Source organism: Procambarus clarkii, chromosome 53 (assembly GCF_040958095.1).
Source record: "Procambarus clarkii isolate CNS0578487 chromosome 53, FALCON_Pclarkii_2.0, whole genome shotgun sequence".
Lineage (NCBI taxonomy): Eukaryota > Metazoa > Arthropoda > Malacostraca > Decapoda > Cambaridae > Procambarus > Procambarus clarkii.
Window position 1 is genome coordinate 24,583,240 of NC_091202.1, and position 20,306 is coordinate 24,603,545.

At 41.3% G+C, this 20,306-nt stretch overlaps 1 protein-coding gene across 3 annotated transcripts; it reads right to left on the reverse strand.

Moving 5' to 3' along the window:
- Nucleotides 1–1,639: 1,639 nt before the first annotated feature.
- Nucleotides 1,640–20,023, reverse strand: LOC123767059 (uncharacterized). 3 transcript variants are annotated; one of them, XM_045756526.1, is made up of 2 exons: nucleotides 19,830–20,023; nucleotides 1,640–8,323 (listed from the first exon to the last, which is right to left on the reverse strand). In XM_045756526.1, the coding sequence occupies exon 2, from the start codon at nucleotides 8,290–8,292 to the stop codon at nucleotides 6,460–6,462; it is 1,833 nt and encodes a 610-aa protein (XP_045612482.1). In that variant the 5' UTR covers nucleotides 8,293–8,323; nucleotides 19,830–20,023; the 3' UTR covers nucleotides 1,640–6,459. The 3 variants fall into 3 exon arrangements, with proteins under 3 accessions (XP_045612482.1, XP_069160908.1, XP_069160909.1); XM_069304807.1 differs by lacking the exon at nucleotides 19,830–20,023 and adding an exon at nucleotides 19,677–19,798; XM_069304808.1 differs by lacking the exon at nucleotides 19,830–20,023 and adding an exon at nucleotides 18,736–18,754.
- Between the last annotated feature and the right edge of the window lie 283 nt (nucleotides 20,024–20,306).

Below are 20,306 nucleotides of genomic sequence, written 5' to 3' on the forward strand. Positions count from 1 at the left end.
TATTGTATGTATGTACCTTACCTAAATAAAATTGTATTGTATTGTATTGTATTGTATTTGATATTCCAAGAGTACGACTTAACCAAACTAGAAATGCTCTACAAATCAAGGGACCCAGAATGTGGAATGACCTTCCCAATCATGTCAAAGGCTGTTCCTCTTTCAACCAGTTTAAGATAAAAACTAAGTACCACCTAATTAACCCCATGTAACCTACCTTACACCTAAATGTCAACTTATGTCTTGCTATTTTAAACAATGCTGTTTGTTGACAACTTGTATAATTGCTGATTTCTACCATGTCCCCCCCCCCTTTTTTTTTAATTCCTTATTTCAACATAATTTATACTTTAATCTTAATTACTATTAAGTTTCAGTCTAAGTTTTTTTTCCCCCCACACCTTGCCCGAAACGCTATGCGTACTAGTGGCTTTAGGTATTGTATGTACTACCTCTATCTATAAATCCAACATTATGCTTGTAACAAATCTTCTATGTATGTACTTTTACTCGAACAAAAAAATTGAATTTGAGTTGAGGACCACAAGACTAAAGAAACTGCTAACCAGACATAACAGCTGATCTAGAGTTCTTTAAAATACAGTACTATACTGAACAAGTTGGAGGATACTAATCTGAACCGATTCTTTAATAAATAGTCAAATGTAAAGCATACAAGGAGCTTCAAGCCACATTGCAGGGCAAAAAAAAAAGTTTTTTTTTTTAACTATAGGGTTAAAACCTGCCAAAGCCATAAATTCCAAGACATTACTGTACTTCAGTATAAAACCCAGTTGGAAAAGATCCACTGGAACAATGGGAGGACCTTTATCTAGCCACCAGGTTCCTGTCTGTGGAGGCCACTAGAGAGAGTGGCCCTTCTTCACATTCATTGATATCTCCTACCTGACATTATGTCCACAGCTACACGAAGAAATTCACAAAAAAAAAAAAGATATACTTGTGCCGGATATGACTCGCCCATCTTCTTGAGGGTTATCTTGAGATGATTTCGGGGCTTTAGTGTCCCCGCGGCCTGGTCCTCGACCAGGCCTCCACCCCCAGGAAGCAGCCCATGACAGCTGACTAACTCCCAGGTACCTATTTACTGCTAGGTAACAGGGGCATTCAGGGTGAAAGAAACTTTGCCCATTTGTTTCTGCCTCATGCGGGAATCGAACCCGCGCCACAGAATTACGAGTCCTGCACGCTATCCACCAGGCTACGAGGCCCCATCCAGCAACATTCAATCCACTTTTTTTTTCAGGCACTTGCTTATCACTGGCCACTTCAAGGTATGTTTAGTTTATATTAGTCCTCATTCAAATTGTCTTAACCTAATGCAATATTGTGATATAAATTGTGCCAATTATCTTCACCACTCTAATGGTAAACTACACTTTGTTTTCCATTATATGTTGCCTTTCAATTTTTAAGCTAAATAGTATTCACTTTGTGCTAAAACTGCAAGTTTGATTTACTGTTATACATCTGTTTAGTCCAGCATTATTGTATATTTATATAAGTTATGAATTAAAGTTCTTTCTACTATAAAATTGCATAAAGCATTACTTTTAAATGATTAGTATCGGGGTAAGATGGCAGAGAGGTTTGGCCAGGGTAAATAACAGATGCCAACTCCATCAGCAGACTTTAATTCATCCACAAACAGAGCAGGAGCATATGAAAGTATTAAAGGAAAAGCCATTCCATGACAGTAGGGAGAGTATAACCTTCACCAAACAGATTCATGTCTTACAAAATTTAACAGGCCAAATTCTTTATGGGGATGGACACAATACAGGGGGATACACTGCAAATGTGCACAGAGATTAGCCTGCAAGCAGACAAACCAGGCAGTAGAAGACTGCAAAGGGGAATGAGCAAGATCTTCAATATGAGCAATAATCAAATAGGGGTATGTAGGGTCCACCTGAAATATCAAAGGCAATACTGATCTTATTGGTCTTGTAACGACATATCACTGGTTTTAACATATAAACTCAGGGTTGAAGAAAAACAAAATGTCCCTTAGGTAAGAAGCAAATCCTGTATGATGCAAAGATTAACAACTTTGAGAGGCAACATGAGTCGGCTGGCTAGTATTTGACAAAGACAGAGAGGATATACAAAAATAAGATTTTAAAGACAACCACTGATGTTAGTAAAAGAAATGCCCCAAGGCAGCATTTCTTCAGTTAATTAAACTTACTTGAATGGAGTAATGACTGGTAAAACCTTTTAAGAAGAGCTTCAACTCAATAGATATTGGATGAAAACAGGAATATAAAAAGACAGTATACCATTTAATCAAATATTAGTAGTAGTGGAATTTATGTTAAAAGGAAAGTAGAAGGAAGAAGAATATTAAGCATTAATAAATAGAGGAAAGAGAGCAGTGGTGCTAGGATTAAAAAGGGTTCGGTGACATTATAAAGGTGTAACTATGGCGTGACCAAGATGAGCGTCGAGCTTCGGTTCTCAAAGAGACACTGGAGAAAACTTGGTGAAAAAAATGATGAAGTTCAGATACACATACTGAATGACAACTGAATGTATATATATATTCAACTGAATGAGACATGGTAAGGAAGAACAAATATGAATGGAGAGAAAAAGCTTGATGCAAAGAATCACTCAAATAATAGAGGCAACTAAGGTCAAGATCTGTTGTGAAATCAGAACAAGATGGCAAAATTAAATCAAGCAATGAAAAATGGACAAGAAGGGGTAAGGAAGGTAGCTTAGGCATACAGATGGATTGAAATGAGAGAGAAGAGAGAAGAGAGAAGAGATGGAAGCAGAGAGCGCTCAGATAGTGGGGTTGTACAGGAAGGAGGACGAATGTCACACCCCCAATACAAGGGTGGTTGTAATAAAAAGGGAGAGGTCTTTTTTTTTCCTTAGGACAGGAAGAGGAAGGGGGGAAAGGGATCGGGTTTACACTGCAGGCTGGAAGATGGGGGCATGAGGTGGAGAGGGGTGAACACTGCAGTATAGTGAGGTTAGCAACACACTCAGCAGGAGACTAATGTTGGGGCCAGCAGAACAAGGGATGGATAACAGCAGTGTTATCCAGCACTTCCACAAATAAGATAACATCTTTCTTATTTGCCAACATACAAGGCATCAAAACATGTAAAACAAGGTCCACTTTCTACCTAGTCTCCTTAATGAGGCAAATGTAGTATTTGCAGCTTTCACTGAAACTCGCACAAAGGACTACTGTATTATGACAATGAGATATAAATACCAGAATTCAGTCTTTTGAGATGATAGAAAACATAGGGTACAGGGTGGGGTCAGCCTGTACATCAAAGACACACTCATCTGCACAGAGCTGCTAAGCACCACAAATGATATGGTTGAAGTGCTGATACTCAAAATAGAAATTCTAAAGATGGCAATTGTCCTTGTATATAAATCACCAGATGTAAATCATTAGCAGTTCAAAGACCAATTTACAAAAATAGAATAAATACTACTTAGAAAACCTCTCAAACCCTGCCCCAATCATCTTGCTTGGCAAATAAAATGGAAAAGTGTGGCAAATACAGTTATACCAGAGAAAATAACAGGAAGCAGTTTAAATGAAGTCAAACACAGATGACATCTTGCAAATGTGTGACAGATTTGCCTTAAACCAGCAAATATTAGAACTATGACAGAAGACACCTTAGCTCTTATTTTAACAAACGATGATGACCTGATTAGACACATGATTACAAATACATGTACTCAGATAACCTAACTAAAGTTCAGACATGCATGGGGCAATAGACCTGTGCAGCCAGTCTCAAATCCAAGAGAAGAATCAATTCAATTTCAACAGCAAGCGGCTTAACTGGGAACAAATAAACCAAGACCTCACAAATATACTTGGAAAGAGAGCTAGATAAGGGTAACTTAAACCAGTGAAAAACAAAACCATATTGTTACCTTGAAGGTTGAGGCTCCAGAAAGACTTTGTGCAAGGACTAGGATACAGGAAAGTGGCAAAATATATTGAAATATTATAAAATTTACTATACACAATGTAATTTATACACTTTAAAATATTATATAGTGTGTATATATACACACTATACACAAAGTGTTCTTTCTCTTTGGTGACATATGGCATGGAAATAACAGTTGGACACCAGATGTCGATACTGTGATAAGAAGCATGAATTACAACAATGTAGTCAGAATTGTAAAAGAAGAAAAATTCTTCTTTTACAAGAAGAATTTACATTTTCTTTTAAAAAGAAAATGCTGGTTCCTCTCTGTGTTCCATGAAGCTTCATGGCACACTACTTTAGGGAAATGCCATCACGTTGTTAAATTTTGTTTAGAAAAAGCAGCACCAAATCTCACCGGAAATGAACAACGAGAGAGGAAACTTTGAACAGAAAGGTGGGAGATTGCCACAAAGGCCAAAGGAATGCAGTTGAAGCAAAATACTGTATTTCCATGTAGTGTCATAAGCCTTCACATAGTTCAAAAGAACTAACAATGGAGGAATTCAAGTCAAAGGCAATATGAATGTAGACCAAGTCCACTAAAATATCCATTGTACTAATGACACTTTTGAAACCCAAATTGGTAAGGGGGGAGAGGTAAGCAATAATATTCCAGAAACTACATGAGACTACATTCTCAATCGACTTGAGAATGGTCCAGGACGGACCGAAACGTTGTCGTCTCTTCACCTTCTAGTGTGTGGTCTGGTCAACATACTTTAGCCACGTTATTGTGACTCATTGCCTACATCAGACTTACATTAATCATACTCTGAGTTTGCAGACGCCACTTGTCAGGGCAATGATATGAAAATCCTTAGGGGGAAGTACCTCGAGTATCAGGTTTTCTAATAAAAAAACAACCACTTCAAGTCAATCTTTGGAGGCCAAAGACAACTCCCAAGGATGGTTATATACATGCAACAAGTACTGCAAGGAACACAGAGGGATATGATGGAGCATCTCTGTAATTATCTGTAATTATCAACTCATCAAAATTATCTGTAGTACTGTAATTATCAACAAAGAAGGCACTAAACTAATAAGACTATGTAGCACTATCTGTGTCAGGGATATTAAAAAAGCGCTAAGATCATTACAAATGCCAATATGAGGAAAAAAAAGGACAAAGTGAATGACATGAAGGTATCAGATTCACCAAGACTCTAGCAACCCAGTGGGACATTAGGAAAGAAAACCCTATGATCATCTTGAAAATCAGGATATTCCATAAGGAGGTACAAGATTAAGTTGAACAATGTATACAGAGGTACCCTAATACCTTGGTTATTAAACGATTTGGCGGTTCGTATTCCAGGGAACATGGTACAGTATTAAGAACCTGCCCAAAATGCTACACGTACTAGTGGCTGTACAAGAATGTAACGACTCTTGTATATATAAATAAATAAAAAAAATAAAAAATAAAAAATGCAGTTCAAACAATGAAGTGCAGACTTTATTCCATTAAACACCCATGACTGGCTGCCAATACACAGCCTAGTCAGAGCCATTATTCAAACACGAAATGCTTAACTTAAGTGTATCTTCTGATGTTTACGCTGTCTATGGCCATTAAAATTTAAATGCTCTAATGTGGTAAATAAAATGAACAGTCTTATGCACATATTTGAAAGCAATTTTGCCCATTTTGCTCTGTCAATTTATTCATCAGAGCACAAACAAGGAGTGTGATACTCAGAGATGCGCGCACACACACACACACACACACACACACACACACACACACACACACACACACACACACACACACACACACTCATCAGCTTGCATATAATGAATAATAATCAAACCTGTTGAACACAATAATAATTCATTCTTCAAAGGAACAACATATAAATCACAAAACATATTACAAGTGTTATTTTTTTGTTTGACACGTGAACTAAGCCAGCATTGCCTAGTTGTGTTGATAATATACATCTCACACAAACCAGTGAAAACAAAACATTGTGAAAACATCTGGTAGAAGAATGTACCTTCAAAAATGCACAGTGCAATAAGAATGCTACTACATTGCAAGAATCTATGACTTATAAGGAATACTAAAGATATTACTGGAGTAAAATATTGCAATTATAATTTATGTGATTGTGCTACCAAATAGTCAAATTTCAGACAAACAAAATAAATGAATTTTTGACAGTCAAAACTGTCATGCTGCATCCCCATTAAATCAAAATCTTTATCAACAAACTTATTTCATAATTCAAATGTACATGTAGATGAATACTCCAAATACAATTCCTGAAGACCAAATTAACCAGTTATTTGTTGAAACACTCCATTGTTATATTGTGGTAAGATTGTTATTCAAACTTGAAATTATAAAACACATCAAGTCTTCATCTAGAGTCACCGTCAATCACATGGGGATGACCCTTCATCTGGAACATAGTGAAAATTTACCCTTTTTACAGCTAAAGAAAATGCATCACAAACGCTCAGGTGGAAATAAATTAACATCCCAATTTTTGTCTTTTGCCTGTTGCTTCAGCGCCAATACATCTTGGTAGGGAATGTCCCAGTGAAATAAATTACCAATCTCTGATAGATCTGGGCAGCTGTTAAGAAAGCTGTTGACACTTTTCATAGTCATGGCATATCGACCGTTTCCAACGAACTTTGTTAAACTTGCACGAAACACAACTAGCTTCTTAAGCGATGACAAAATAGCTGCAACAGTTTTATCATTTATAACTGCAGTCAGAGAGTGAAGGGCCTCTATTCTATAATCACCATTTTCTATGATCAAGTGAGTGAGAACTTTGGTTCCCTTGATCAATGAAGTAAATGGTTCAGGGTCTATGTGATCCAAATTGAGCAACCTAATTATTTTCAGCACTGGGAAAGATATGGAATCTCTGGATTTCCTGTGCTTGTGAAGAGAACCTGGGGAAAAGGTCAGGTCCTCAAGGTTGGGTGCTCGCTGTGAGAAACCAGCCAGTTTCTTTTCATCCCATCTGCAATTGCTCTTAAAATGTGTTAGGCGGGTGAAGTTGCTTCCAAATTCCAGTTCCCCTAATTCTAATGTAATTACTTCCAGGTTATTCACTTTGGGAAAATATGACATAATTCTGAGGCCGCCTCGTTGCTTACTCTGAATTATTTTAATGCTAGTCACCTTTGGAAAAAAAAACTTCATATCCAACTGAAAATGTTCACAAATATCTTCTGTGGTTGCCTCTTCTGAATGGGATTCATCAATATATTTGAGTGACAGAGGCTTACGCTTGAAGTCTTCATCGCTAAGAAGAGCTACAAATGTTTTTGCAGTGCTTACATTATGAACAGCATGAAGACGCGGTAAATAACACAGTAGCTTGGATGTGCATACCTCCAGCCTCTCGTGATCCCCTACTAAGGGCATAATTAAAGTCTGAAGTTTCGGACAACCTAACGGTCGTCCTCGGTAAAACGATGGTGTATATTTTTTATGGCCATACAAGGCAGCTAAACTGTCCACTAAATTATCTTCAAAATGTTTACTATATTTTCTATCATCTCTTGTGTCTAGGTACAAACTTAAATGCTGAAGAAGAGGACAATTACATCCTATTGACCACACCAGCTGGCCTGTTGCCACGTAATCAATGTTGATGCTAAGCAACTCACGAAAGTATGGAGCAGAGGCTATTGCTCCCCTTCCGACAGCTTTACTGTTTTCAAACACCAGATCCTTCCACATGCACTCAACACTGATTGTATTAACATTATTGTTTTTTATTCCTTTAGTAAACTCAGAGCCATCTCCCTTAACTTGACCCCACGTATGCAAAATCCTTCGGGATCTGGCTATCCAACAGCTTTCTCCAGCATAGAGCTCACTAAAATCTAGTTTAGTTACATATCCAAGCAATAAACACTTTAAATAATTTTGAATTATCTGATTCATGTCACTGGTGCTTGCAACTATATCACAAGATCTGAATTTAAATTCTAATTCAGCTACTAGCATATTTTCATCAAATTCAGGTGAGCCCATTGCAATTAAAAGGTCATCTACAAGCTGTTGCCGATAACACATGTGAAGTTTCGGAAAGAGATACGAACGTATTTCTTCAATTGGCGAGAGACTGTCTTTTTCACAAAGTGTTGTAATGATTGGACTATGATTTCCACTACCCAACAGATCTTCAGGTGTACTTGTGCACCCTTCCTTGGCCAAAAAATAAAAAGCTCGTAGAAGAAACTTTTCCAATGCCGACAGAGACAGTTTATCAAGTCTGCCACACTGGCGGACTCGTGGGATCGGAGCAGCAGGCATCACTGGGCACTACAAAACCCCCATTACCAGCCTGAAAATATAAATGCATGTATATCAATAATAAATTGCAAAGTCATTCTATTATCTGTCTTATGTCAAATACTGTATGCTATTTACAGTATATACAAACAATTGTGAGTTAGCAAAGACTCTTGACTAATATTTTCTCCAAGATTCAGTATATAGATAAGACACCAGCACAACATTCACTGAGGAGGGAGGGGGGGAATATATAAAGACATGATGTACAGTAGAGTATAATGCTTAAACACACACACATGATCACCCCAGTGAATGACTTCACTCCCAGGCTACCCCTGAGTCAACACCTGCATCAGAGGAGCTCCAGGATATTTTAAATTCCTAAGTATTGTAGAACGGGTTGATGACCATGAGTGGTGTCCCAACAAATATAAAGGTGTAGTGTATTTGAAAAATAGATGAGATAACACAAATGTGCCAGGGGAAGTGAAATAACTGTATGAAAATAGTTGCCTCTGTGTAAACAGTGCAGACGACAAAATTCAAGATAGCCACCCGAGAGGAAAAAACAGTTAGATTCTGGTAGATTCAATGATGCATTAATATAAGCAGTCTACACAACAAGTTGGCAAAATTAAACAGAGCTAGTACATAATGGCTCTGTAGCCACTAATATACACAGCATTTCGGGTAAGATGTGGGAAAACCACTTAAAGACTAAAACTTAAAACTAATTGAGATCAAAAGCATAAACTGAATTGAAAAAGCGATGAATGTAATGAAATGCCATTTTCTGGGTGAGACCTGGAGGCTTCCCGGTATGTATATATTAGACCATGGTAACAGTCAATGAATGGAGTTCTAGGTCTGCCAGGGACCACGAGCCAGAACCTGGCTCCCCTCAGAGAGGCACAAGGAGCAATGGCCTATAGATACTTCCGTGTAGTTGGAAACAGTCTATATCTGCCATCTACCAGGTCAGGCACCCAGAAAGGTAGGAATCCCAAAACAACCTACAGCTGGTTAATCATTGCAAACCGAAAGCCAGAAAAGCATGCAGAGCTCCTCAATCAGAAAAAAACAAACAAATATGACATCACCGCAGCCGCCATGCCACTGTCTGCGCAACTCCCTCCTCCCCGGGAGGAAGAAGGGGTATCCCAGACCTCCAGCGCCGGCTACCCAGCCCCAGTTCAGAGGCTGAACATAAAAAAACGCGAAAAACCATCGACCTGAAGGAAGAAGGGTTGCCAGGGAGCCTTCGGGTCTCACCCAGAAAATGGCTTTTCATTACATTCAACGCTGGTTTTCTGTGGAGAGCCCCTCCAGCACCAAGGAGCTACCTATTCAAAGATAAAGGAAAAGAGGGACTTACCCGGGAGGCGACCGCCACTCGCTCCTCAACTCAAAGTCAAGACAACTGGCTGCAACCTGAGGCCCAAGGTTGCAGGTTGCAACCTGCAAAACTGCGGTACCATGCGGCCAGGACCCTGTTTGACCTCCAAAAGCCAGGAATGTCAGCCCAGAACATATTACCAAAAACAGCAACCAAAGCCGTGAACATATGAACGCCGTGGGCACAGGGATAGACCACAGGCTGGCTGGACTGAATAATCCTGTGGACGACCTGGGAGACCCGTGCCCTGGAACAGTGAAGAAGGGAAATCGGGTCAACCCCTGCCATGGAGGCCATGACGCGCAAGTACTGTAACGACGAAGAGCTGCAACTGGACACAAAACATGATGCACGCCCGGCCAAACCAACCAAGTATCAACAACCCAAGGACCCCTTCAGAAAGCAGCATTCTCATTCTTCGCCCGAAAAGGAGGAGACGCTGCAAATGAACAAAACGACCACCAGGACCGAAAGAGCAGAAACCCTTGTGCCGGAGGAGAGCATGACGCTCCCTGACCCGACCCCCCGAGGCCAATGCCGATAAGAAAAGACCCTCAGAAAAAAGTCCTGAACCGAAGGGGCCACCACAAACGAAGGAGAAGAGAAAAAAGAGAGCACCCGGTACAACGACCAGGATGGTTCAGGCAGTGCATGAGCAAGCCGAAGGTAAAACAATGCTTGAGAAAGCTTGCGCAACAGAGCAGAAGTGACATCCACCCTGAACCCAAGCTGAAGCATGTCCGCCAGCGCCGCACGATATGAGTTAGTTTAGTTCAGTTCATTTATTATGCACCTCATACCCATCTTGTGGGCGATAGTGGAAATGGTTACAGAGCACATAATGGGCTCAGGGACTGAACCCCACAATTCATTTAGCTAAGCAAGTTACAATCTTGATGAGCTAGTTACAAAATTCAATGTAAGTCTTCACATTATCAATGGGTTCGAGATTGACCACAAGTACAGTTTCTAAATTAAGCAACTGACATATGTGGAGAGCTAGTGTCACAATTGATATGTTTGTCCTGCACACCACCCCCATCCTGTGGACAGTGGTGGATAGGTTACAATCACTTAGTTACTACCTACAGTTAGCAAACTGGGGATATTTGCCTAAAATTGATGGTAGCAGATCATTTTGAATGAAATATTTACACATCTTTGGAACATTGGTTATAGAATTGTCTCTGAATTCATGTATCTTTCACACTCCATTACATAGTGATGGAGGGTGTGCGAATAATTTTGTTGACACAGTTTACATTTGGTCAGGTCTACATCGGCAGATAATGAGAATTCCCAGAGATACTTGTAACTGAGTTTCAGCCGAGCAGTTGTAACATCTAGAAATCTGTCGATTTTATTGGATAAACCATAGATGTGTGGCTCCTCTTGCATGATAGTATCATGATAGATGGAATTACTGGTGTCGATTTCACTTTGCCTCAAATCTACAAGATTTTGTTGAAGCTCTTTGTGTACTATTGCTCTCAGACTGCTTATTGACAATCCAAAGTTACACTCAATTTCTCCTTTAAAGGCAGATTCTTTTGCTAACTCATCAGCTCTATCATGCATTCGGAGGCCAACATGAGATGAAGTCGGAGTTGGGGACGAAACGAGGCGGCAGTATTCGGCATAAGATGACTGTCCTGAAATCATCTAGAGAGAAAGGACAAAACAACCCTATCAGAAATCGAAGGCAACCTATGAAGAGTCAAGAAGTGAGTCAAGACAAAACTCACAGGTGGGACACCATCAAGGAAGCCACAAGATCAATATACAAGTGGTGATAAACCCGCGTCAAAAAGACCAGACGCGAAGATCGGAGAACACCGAACCAACCACGTACCGGACCAGACCGACCTGCTGAAAGGGGCAGAGCCGTGGGAAGGCCCCTCAGGTTTAGACACTGAGCAAGCAGCGCCTGAAACCAAGACTGGGCCAGCCATCAAGGGGCAAACAGGACTACTACTCTCCTCTAGTAAGTCTCCAAGCGAGCCAGGACCTGGAGCAACAACCGAACAGGGTTGGGAAGAGGTACAGGTAACTCAACCTCAACCAGTCTAGTCAAAAGGTATTGATCCCAACGGTCTTACAGTCATGGAAGGGCGCCACGTAAACCAGGAGATGCTCGACTGCGCCGATGCGAAGAGGTCCACCCCTGGGCACCTGAATGTCCGACAGAGCCAAAGCAACGAGGCATCCTCGACCGTCCATTCTGTGGACAAGGGAATGAAACGGGAAAAGGCCATCTGCCAGAATATTGGATACCCCCTGGATATGAACCGCCAGGAGAGCCAAACCCCGAGAACTCAGCAGACGAGTCACCTGAAGTGACCAGCCTCAAAGAGCCTAGGACCACATCGAACCCCCCCCTCGGTTCAGGCAATGACCCACTGGGGAGCAGTCCAAATGGAGCCAAATCGTAGATCCACAAGCAACATGAACCCTCTGAAGCGAAAGCCACATCGCCACAATCTCCAGCACCATGGTGAGCCTGACAGAAAGACAGACCCCTACCGACCCTGGACGGCCTAGTGAGAACTGGTCACAAAACCCCAGCCAAGAGACGATGCATCCGTGAACACATCGAGCGAGGGCTCGGATTGGTGCCAAGGCACTGAATCCCGAAAAACCCAAAGAGGAAGCGGTGATGCAGACGGACCCTACCGACCCTGGATGGCCTGGTGAGCACTGGTCACAAAACCCCAGCCAAGTGAAAATGCATCCGTGAACACATCGAGCGAGGGCTTGAGTAGGGAGCCAAACCCTGAAAAACCCAAAGAGGAAGCCGGCGATGCAGCCTCCGATGTGAGGCACCCGGAGGCCGAACCCAGTGATCGTGAGAGACAGAAGGGACGTCCCCGAAGGAACCTTAACCGACCTAGCGCAGTGCAGCAACCTAAAACATGCATGCAATGCCAAAGCTGCCTGCACCCAAATATCAAGATCAGTGGATTGGGTGAACTGGAGTACAAGCAAGGAACACCACTTGCAGGACCCGGGTCGAAGGTGTCACTGACCCAACAGGCAGCATGACAGAGGCACAACTGGTGATTGTCACCCTGAGACAAGGGGACAGAACAACCCTCAGACTCGCATGAAGCGAGATGGGACCCAGGAGATGCATCTATCGGACCACTGTGCCCCAATGCGGTTTTCCAGGGCCCTTGAACGCTCTGCAAAGGGAAGCCCAGGAATTCCAGGGCCCCATGGATGCTCTGCTAAGGGAAGCCCAGGCAAGGTACTGCAAACCGGCACCCCCAAACTACCAAGCGAACTACTAATAGCTGAACCCCCGGGACGCGTACACTCATGGGGACCTAGTGGAGGACCACCAAATATACAGAAGGAATACCAACACCAAGGGGCAGAACCCCCACCAGACAGGAAACAAAAAGTAAAAGAAAAAAACCCCAAGAGGACAACAACCCAGGCAGAACAGAGCCGGTCACTATAATATGGTGAAAACTAGCTGCACAGTACCTTGTGCCCCTACCTGTGATGAAACCACCTACCCAAAGACAAACAATGGTGCATGAAACACCCCAGCGACTCCAAGGGAGGTCAATCACCGAGCAGTAAAAGATCCCACGGAGGCAGACCCCCAAGCGACTTGTGGAAGGTGACCCCAAGCCACAAGGGCAGTACTTACAGGGCCCCTAGGGAAGGGAACCCTAGGTGCATGCAGCCCAAGTACTTGTGAAATTATTCCTGGCTCGCACACCACCACAGGACAGGACCACACAAGGTACAGCACTGGAAACTGTCTGGAGCCAGAGTCGCACGACCACCAGGTCTCGTATCAGCCATAGAACTGGGGGTGGATAGCCAGCGTGAGGGGGGTCTGGTGCTCCCCCTTCCCCTTCCCCTTCCCCTTCCCGAGGAAGGGGGAACTGCGCAGACAGCGGTGCAGTGACGGTTGTGATGTCATGGTTGTTTTTAGTTTGGGGAGTTCTATCCAACAGTTTGGCTTCCAGTAGCAATTTTTTAACCCGATAGGGTTTGTTTGGGGCGCCTACCTTTCTGGGTGCCTGACGAGGTCGATGGCAGACACAGAATGCTTCCAACCACACGGGGGTTTCTATAGGCCATTGCCTCTCTAAGGGAGCCAGGTTCTGGCTCGTGGTCCCCGGTAGGCCTAAGAACTACATTCGCTTTGACTGATGCTATGGTCTAGTACTTTCATATCAGCCCGGATAGCTCCAGGGAGCCGAAGGAGCTTCCCCCAGAAAAGTGGTGATATGATCACTACATACAAAATAGTAACGAGAACCGATAAAATGGAACTTCAAGAACAAAAGGTCATAGATTTAAACTAACTAAACAAAGCTGCCGAAGAAATACAAGAAAATTCCCTTTCGCAAACAGTGGTAGATGGTTGGAACAAGTTAGGTGAGAAGGTGGAGGCCTAAACTATCAGTAATTTCAAAGCATTATATGACAGAGTGATGGGAAGACGGGACACCACAAGCGTAGCTCTCATCCTGTAACTACACTTAGGTAATTATACACACATATCGCAACTGCGTGTGAAGTGTGTTGGGAAGATGGAACACCACGAGTGTAGCTTTCATCCTATAATTATACTCAAGTAATTACACATTAAGTAAATAATTATCAAAAGAAGGCACCAAGCCGGGAAGGTTACATAGCACCATCAAATGTGCGGGATATTCAAGAAGCTCTAAATATTACTAATGATGCCAATACGAGAACAAACGCGCATAAGGCAAATGATATCAGAGGTATCCAATTCACCAAGGATTCTAACGAGGGACAAGTGACAGCGAGGGACAGTTGGGAAGCAAGACACATGCACGTCCTGGAAGTCCGGACATTCAACAAGGATATGCATGACATAAGAGGGACAATGCAGTTTGGAGAATAAGGAGCAGGACAGTGCTCCATTAAGTGCCAGGGAGTTAAACATCTCAATAACACACAACCATATACAAACCAGAAGTAGTCAGGCCAATTTTCTTTTTAAGTCCTCTCCATCATATATTCCACCTTTACACTCAGATTTTTGTCAAGCAAAGGAACTCTTACAGAAGTCAGTTACTCATAAGATGAACAAAATATAGAAAGAAATAGTAAGCATTAATTGAGCAAGTACAAATGTCTGGTGCTTCAACAACAATAAAGTAATTCTGGAAGAAAAATAGGGGTACAAATTAATCTTAAGAGTATATATATATGGAAGTAATTTTTATGAGGAGTGCATCGAGTTGCTCCAAAAGGCAAGCTCCTACGAACACCAGCTAGATCAGGCACTAAGGGCACATCAGTGTCCTGCTCCGGCACAGTGAGTGCAGGACATTTCCAAACTATCCTTGCTGGGTCATATTGGGCAAGGAAGTCAATTACTGAATACCAAATATTCAATCTTGCTCAGAATGTAAACTGAAAGGTGCATTATTCCATGCCTGACCTGACACAAAGACACTGCCAAGCTGTGCCCTTGTAAAACTACTGAATAACTTACTAAACCACAACCTCTAACCAGGTGCCAGCACCCACACCACAACAAACCCATCCAACCCCACCTCCCCACATTTCACCTGAATCCAAGGCTAAAAAACCACCATTGAATGTGATGAAATGCTAACTTCTGGGTGAGCCCCTGTGGCTCATATACCCATCATATACTGATAGGGTACTGTAATATTTCTAAATATCTTATTCATTAGATTACATTCATTTGTTCTTGTTATAGGGTTCAATATTATGATTATTTGTAATTTAATAAGATTAAAATTAGTTAATCAATAAACAGCCAGAAATGCACATTATATATGATGTAATTAGATGAGAGATTGGTAGTGGTCAAATAAATCAGAGCAGACTGTTATCGTATGATCAGTTGAGGCTATTCTGAGGCACCATGGGAACATAAATTCAACTGAAAACTAGACTGGTTAGAGGAGATTACATTGGCGTTTGATCTTGGGAAATTGCCCCAGATAAGTCTATTTATGTGTACATCCTGGGCCACCTATCTACTTTGATAACTGTGCCTTGCAACTCCAGGCATACTCCACAGTTCTTATGTATAGTGGGAGTAAACTTTGAGAGCATCTTTGATGTACTGTTGGCAAGGGATATTTTTAAGGGTACTTCCTTCAGAGGTTTAGGGCTTGCCCGAGTCTCTTGTTTGTGGTACCTCTGCCCAAAGGGGATTACTGAGCATTAATGTAAATGTCAAAAGGCAGCACTAAGGGTTTTGTTTTGGGTAAAGGGAATATTGTGAAGCTTAAATTGTAAAGAATTAATATAGTGTAGTCCTTGTGTCCAGTGTGGAGTGGGCTGACATACTCTCAACAGATTAATTTGTGGGATTATTTCCCTTGGGGGCCAGGCCTTGACTCAGCCCACCTGGAGGGTGTGTTATATGGTATGTTTGTAAGTAATGAGGTAATAAGCCCTGGAACACAGCATTGTGGTAGGCTGACTTTGAGTGTACCACAACAAGTATCATAGTATCATCCCACCACTCATAACAGTGGAGTAAACCAAATCCAGTGCAAGGTCAAGAGGATGCAGCTATAAGATCGAAGGGAAGACAGCATTGCCAGTTCAGTTCCAACTCCCACACCAGACACTATAAGCCATGTTACAGAGCAGACAGCCATTTCCAGCCTCATTCAAGCCCTCTGCTCTCGCCCTCCTTCGAGCTCTCAAATCCCAGCACCGCTCAAGCTCTCTGCTTTAGACTTCATTTGAGCTTTTCTCTCCAAGCCTCACACTAGCTCTCCATTTCCTAGCCACCTTCAGCACTATATCCTACCCGACTCTGCCAGCAGCATGTAGCAAGCATCGTCGTTTCAACCTATCACAACACTGCCATACCATTTCTAATATCCAACTGCTGTAACCAAAATTTATTAAATAAACATAAAACATCACTATACTTTTTGAATATTGTCACCCAAAACCATGTATGTTACGGTACTATTGGCTTTGTGCTAATTTTGGACGTTTCTCTTGTTCAGTGTGAATAGTTTGGCATTTTCGAGGTTTTGATCTTTGTTAACCCTCCAGTTGTCTGTAAAGCTTTGCTGACCTTCTGGATACTCAGCTGGTGTGGTGGCAAATTATCACATGCTCTCTATTCCTCTGTGAGGGAGGCCAGGTTTCAGCTCCTCTTCTCAAGAAGCTTGTGTCTGATGCTACCTAATTGCATAGAACAATCTCGGGGAGATAGTTTCAGGGAGCCATCAGAGGGCACCCTCCAGAAAATCCTCAGGAATAATGGGTGGGCTTTTGACAAGCTGCTAGCTTCTGGTCACAACCAAGGCCAACAAAGATGGTGGCCCTCTGGTAAATTCAAGAAAATACTGTATAAGTTACCATGATCTAAAATTGCACTACCCCATAGGACTGTAACCAACATATACAGTATATAATTTGTATATAATTTTAAGAGTTAGATAAGAGTTCAATAATTCTCAGGTTAATTCTTAAAATGCTCAGTAGTACAGTTGGGTTCAATCTCGACTAACAATCAGAAATCCTAGGTTCGAATCCCAGGTGGGATAGAAATGGTTGTGAACGTTTCCTTACCCTTAATGCTGCTGTTCACCTAGCACTCAATAGGTATCTGGGATTTAGTCAAATGTTGTGGATTTGCATCCTGGGGAGGGTCAGTAGTTTGACCTTGGGGCCCCCCTTGATACTAATCTAATGTATATACATACATAGGCTACCTGTCCCACAACAAAACAAATTATTAAACATTGCTAGCATTAAAATATGGCCTGCTACCCATAAAAAAAAAGGGCACAGTATTGAAATTTTTTAGAAAACTAAATAAAAAGTGGTTATAGGAAAAACTGGTTGATTATTCTGTACTTCAACCAGCCAGTCAGCTTAGTGCAAATGTCGTTGGCATGATATATACAGAAATTTAATTTGGTTCATAGATGCAAGACCACACATGCACTATGGAGGCCTGTTTTCTACCTAAATTAGTAACTGTTTAATCTAATTAATGTAATGAAACAAAGCCCCATAAAAAAACTAGTCAAACTGATAAAGAAGCATTAAAGATCTCTGGTTGGAATTTATATTGGCCCTAAAACTATGCTCTAAAAACTGACGGCTGAATCGCTGGGCTACAAGTGAATGAAACAATGTGCCATACATCATCATTAAACATACAGCCTAGGCTACCTTGGAAGGTTTTAAACAGAAGATGGGAAAGGCACTGAAAACAACATAGTATTACAAAATGAACTTGTGTTACAAGATCCTCCAGCCCTACTGCAGAGTTCCTAATTATTGTATATTTGTCTCCAAATAGTGTACGGCACTGGCCCATCAGCCTATATTTGATACATTCATGATCCTTAGACTAGGCAGGCCTCCAGTTATCCTATTTCGGTTAATATTGTTTCTAAATAATACAAGTTTTTGCACTTCCGAGTAATTCATGACAAAGGTTCACGTTGGGCACGAGCCGATTCGACAAGACGGCATCTGTGAAGGGTAGAGGCAGGGAAGATTATTTTAGAAGACCAATCAATAGGATGATTAGAATCCCTAACATGACAGAAGAGCATTGTTTGTGTCTGCAGACTTAACACTTTTTTTTTTGTGTTCCTTAAGTCTGTCATTCAGTGTATGACGAGTTCCCCAAAGTATTGGAGAGGACAAGATGAACAGGAAATGGTAAGAAAGATAGTACAGGAAAGGAAATAGTATAGAAAAGGAAATTGAAGACATCAGCAGCATCGGAAGCAGGAGGAGCAGTGTGAACCAGATTACTACGCAGTGTTTATTTGTCAAAAGGTGAGTTTTACATCGAGAGGATGAAAGGTATTTGTGAGATTTTTTGAGTTCAGACATAAAAGGAAGGCACAGCACAGTGGTACTGGTGTTCGAAACAGGTTTGGGATAAACAAAATTTCATTTCATTTGAGAATAGGCACATTTTATAAAATGCAAAGGGGGGTATCTACAGTGAGAGAAAGACTTGTAAATAAAAAAAAATTCAGAATCGAGAACCTGAACTCAAAAAATTTCACCGATACCTTTCATCCTCTTGAGGTAAAACTCACCTTTCAACACACTAACACAATATGTGGTACTCAGAGTCACACTGCTCCTCCTGCTTCCATCGTGACAAAGGTTCTTCACTGGTATTGCAGCACAGACTCTGAAATGTATCAAGGGGGGGGCCCCGACACTAGTGAGTTATACACCTAGTCCTGTGGGACACAGGTAACTTTGTACCCACAATGGTCTGCCAGCAGATTTTAAAACTTACCTGATCTAACTTTACCTAACTTAATGCAACCTTACATAACCCAGACTAAGCTAACCTAGTCTAACAATACATTGTATTTTAACAATTTGAAAATGCGTTTCGTCAAAATGCCCGTGTACAGAATGACCTCACACCATTCTATCCTAGGGTAGGTTGTAATAATAATAATAATAATAATAATAATAATAATAATAATAATAATAATAATAATAATAATAATAATAATAATAATGTTTATTTAAAGGAATACTACATACATATTATATGCATAAATGGTTTCAAACATGTATGGTCTGGAGGTTTCAAGTAACACAAGCACCGTGCCTTAAACAGGCACCGCTAATACACACCGTTTCCCGCATAATATAAAATTAAGATAAGAAATATAACACAAATATATACATGCCCGAAACGCTATGCGTACTAGTGGCTTTAGGTATTGTATGTATTACTTCCATCTATAAATCCAACATCATGTTTGTAACTCATCTATGTATGTACTTTTCCTGAATAAAAAATTTGAATTTGAATTTAGAATTTGACAAGCATAATTTGGAAAATTTAAAGGAGCTTAATTAATAAGCTTAATTATTTACATATAGTATATAATATATAATTTAAATAATAAATAAATAATTGAGATAAGTTTAGGGAAAGAAATTTGAATTAGAAAATGATTGAGAATTATTACATGACTTGGAAACTGCCAACTTTGGCCTGTGTCTGTCATACCCTGTCACCTGTCACGGCTGTCACCTGTCACGGCCGTCACCTGTCACGGCTGTCACCCGTCACGGCTGTCTATACTGTTTAAAAAAGAATTCCCAAAGCTATATTCCTGTGCGAGAGGTGAGGCAGAAGCGGTGAGAGGCGCTGGAGACTTACACCAGGTGCAGGTGTGTGTGTCTACCTTCCACCACGGCAGGTTTGGTGTCCTGGTGTGGCACCAGAGGCGTCTTGGGGCAGGTGTGTGGCAGGTGTGGGGCACGGGAGCTGGTGAAGCTGAGAGCTGGTGAGGCTGGTGACGCGTCCACACGTGTGTACCGTACTACCGTGGCTACCACAACAACACCAGCTGCCGCTCCCCCTGCCGCACCCCTCTCTTATAAATAAATAAATAATAAATAAATGTTTATTCGGGTAAGGTACATACATACAAGAGGTTTTAGAAAAATTGATGGATTTATAGATAGAGCTAGTACATACAATGCCTAAAGCCACTATTACGCAAAGTGTTTCGGGCAGGAAAAACATTAAAGACTAAAACTTAATACTAATTGAGATTAAAGTATAAAATGTGTTGAGAACAATTAAAAATAAAAATAAAAAAGGAGGGAACATGGCTGAAAAAGCAGCACAAAT

What these genes read in the sequence shown, in the direction of transcription:
- LOC123767059 (XM_045756526.1), bottom strand. Translation starts at nt 8,292, where the DNA reads ATGCCTGCTGCTCCGATCCCACGAGTCCGCCAGTGTGGCAGACTTGAT.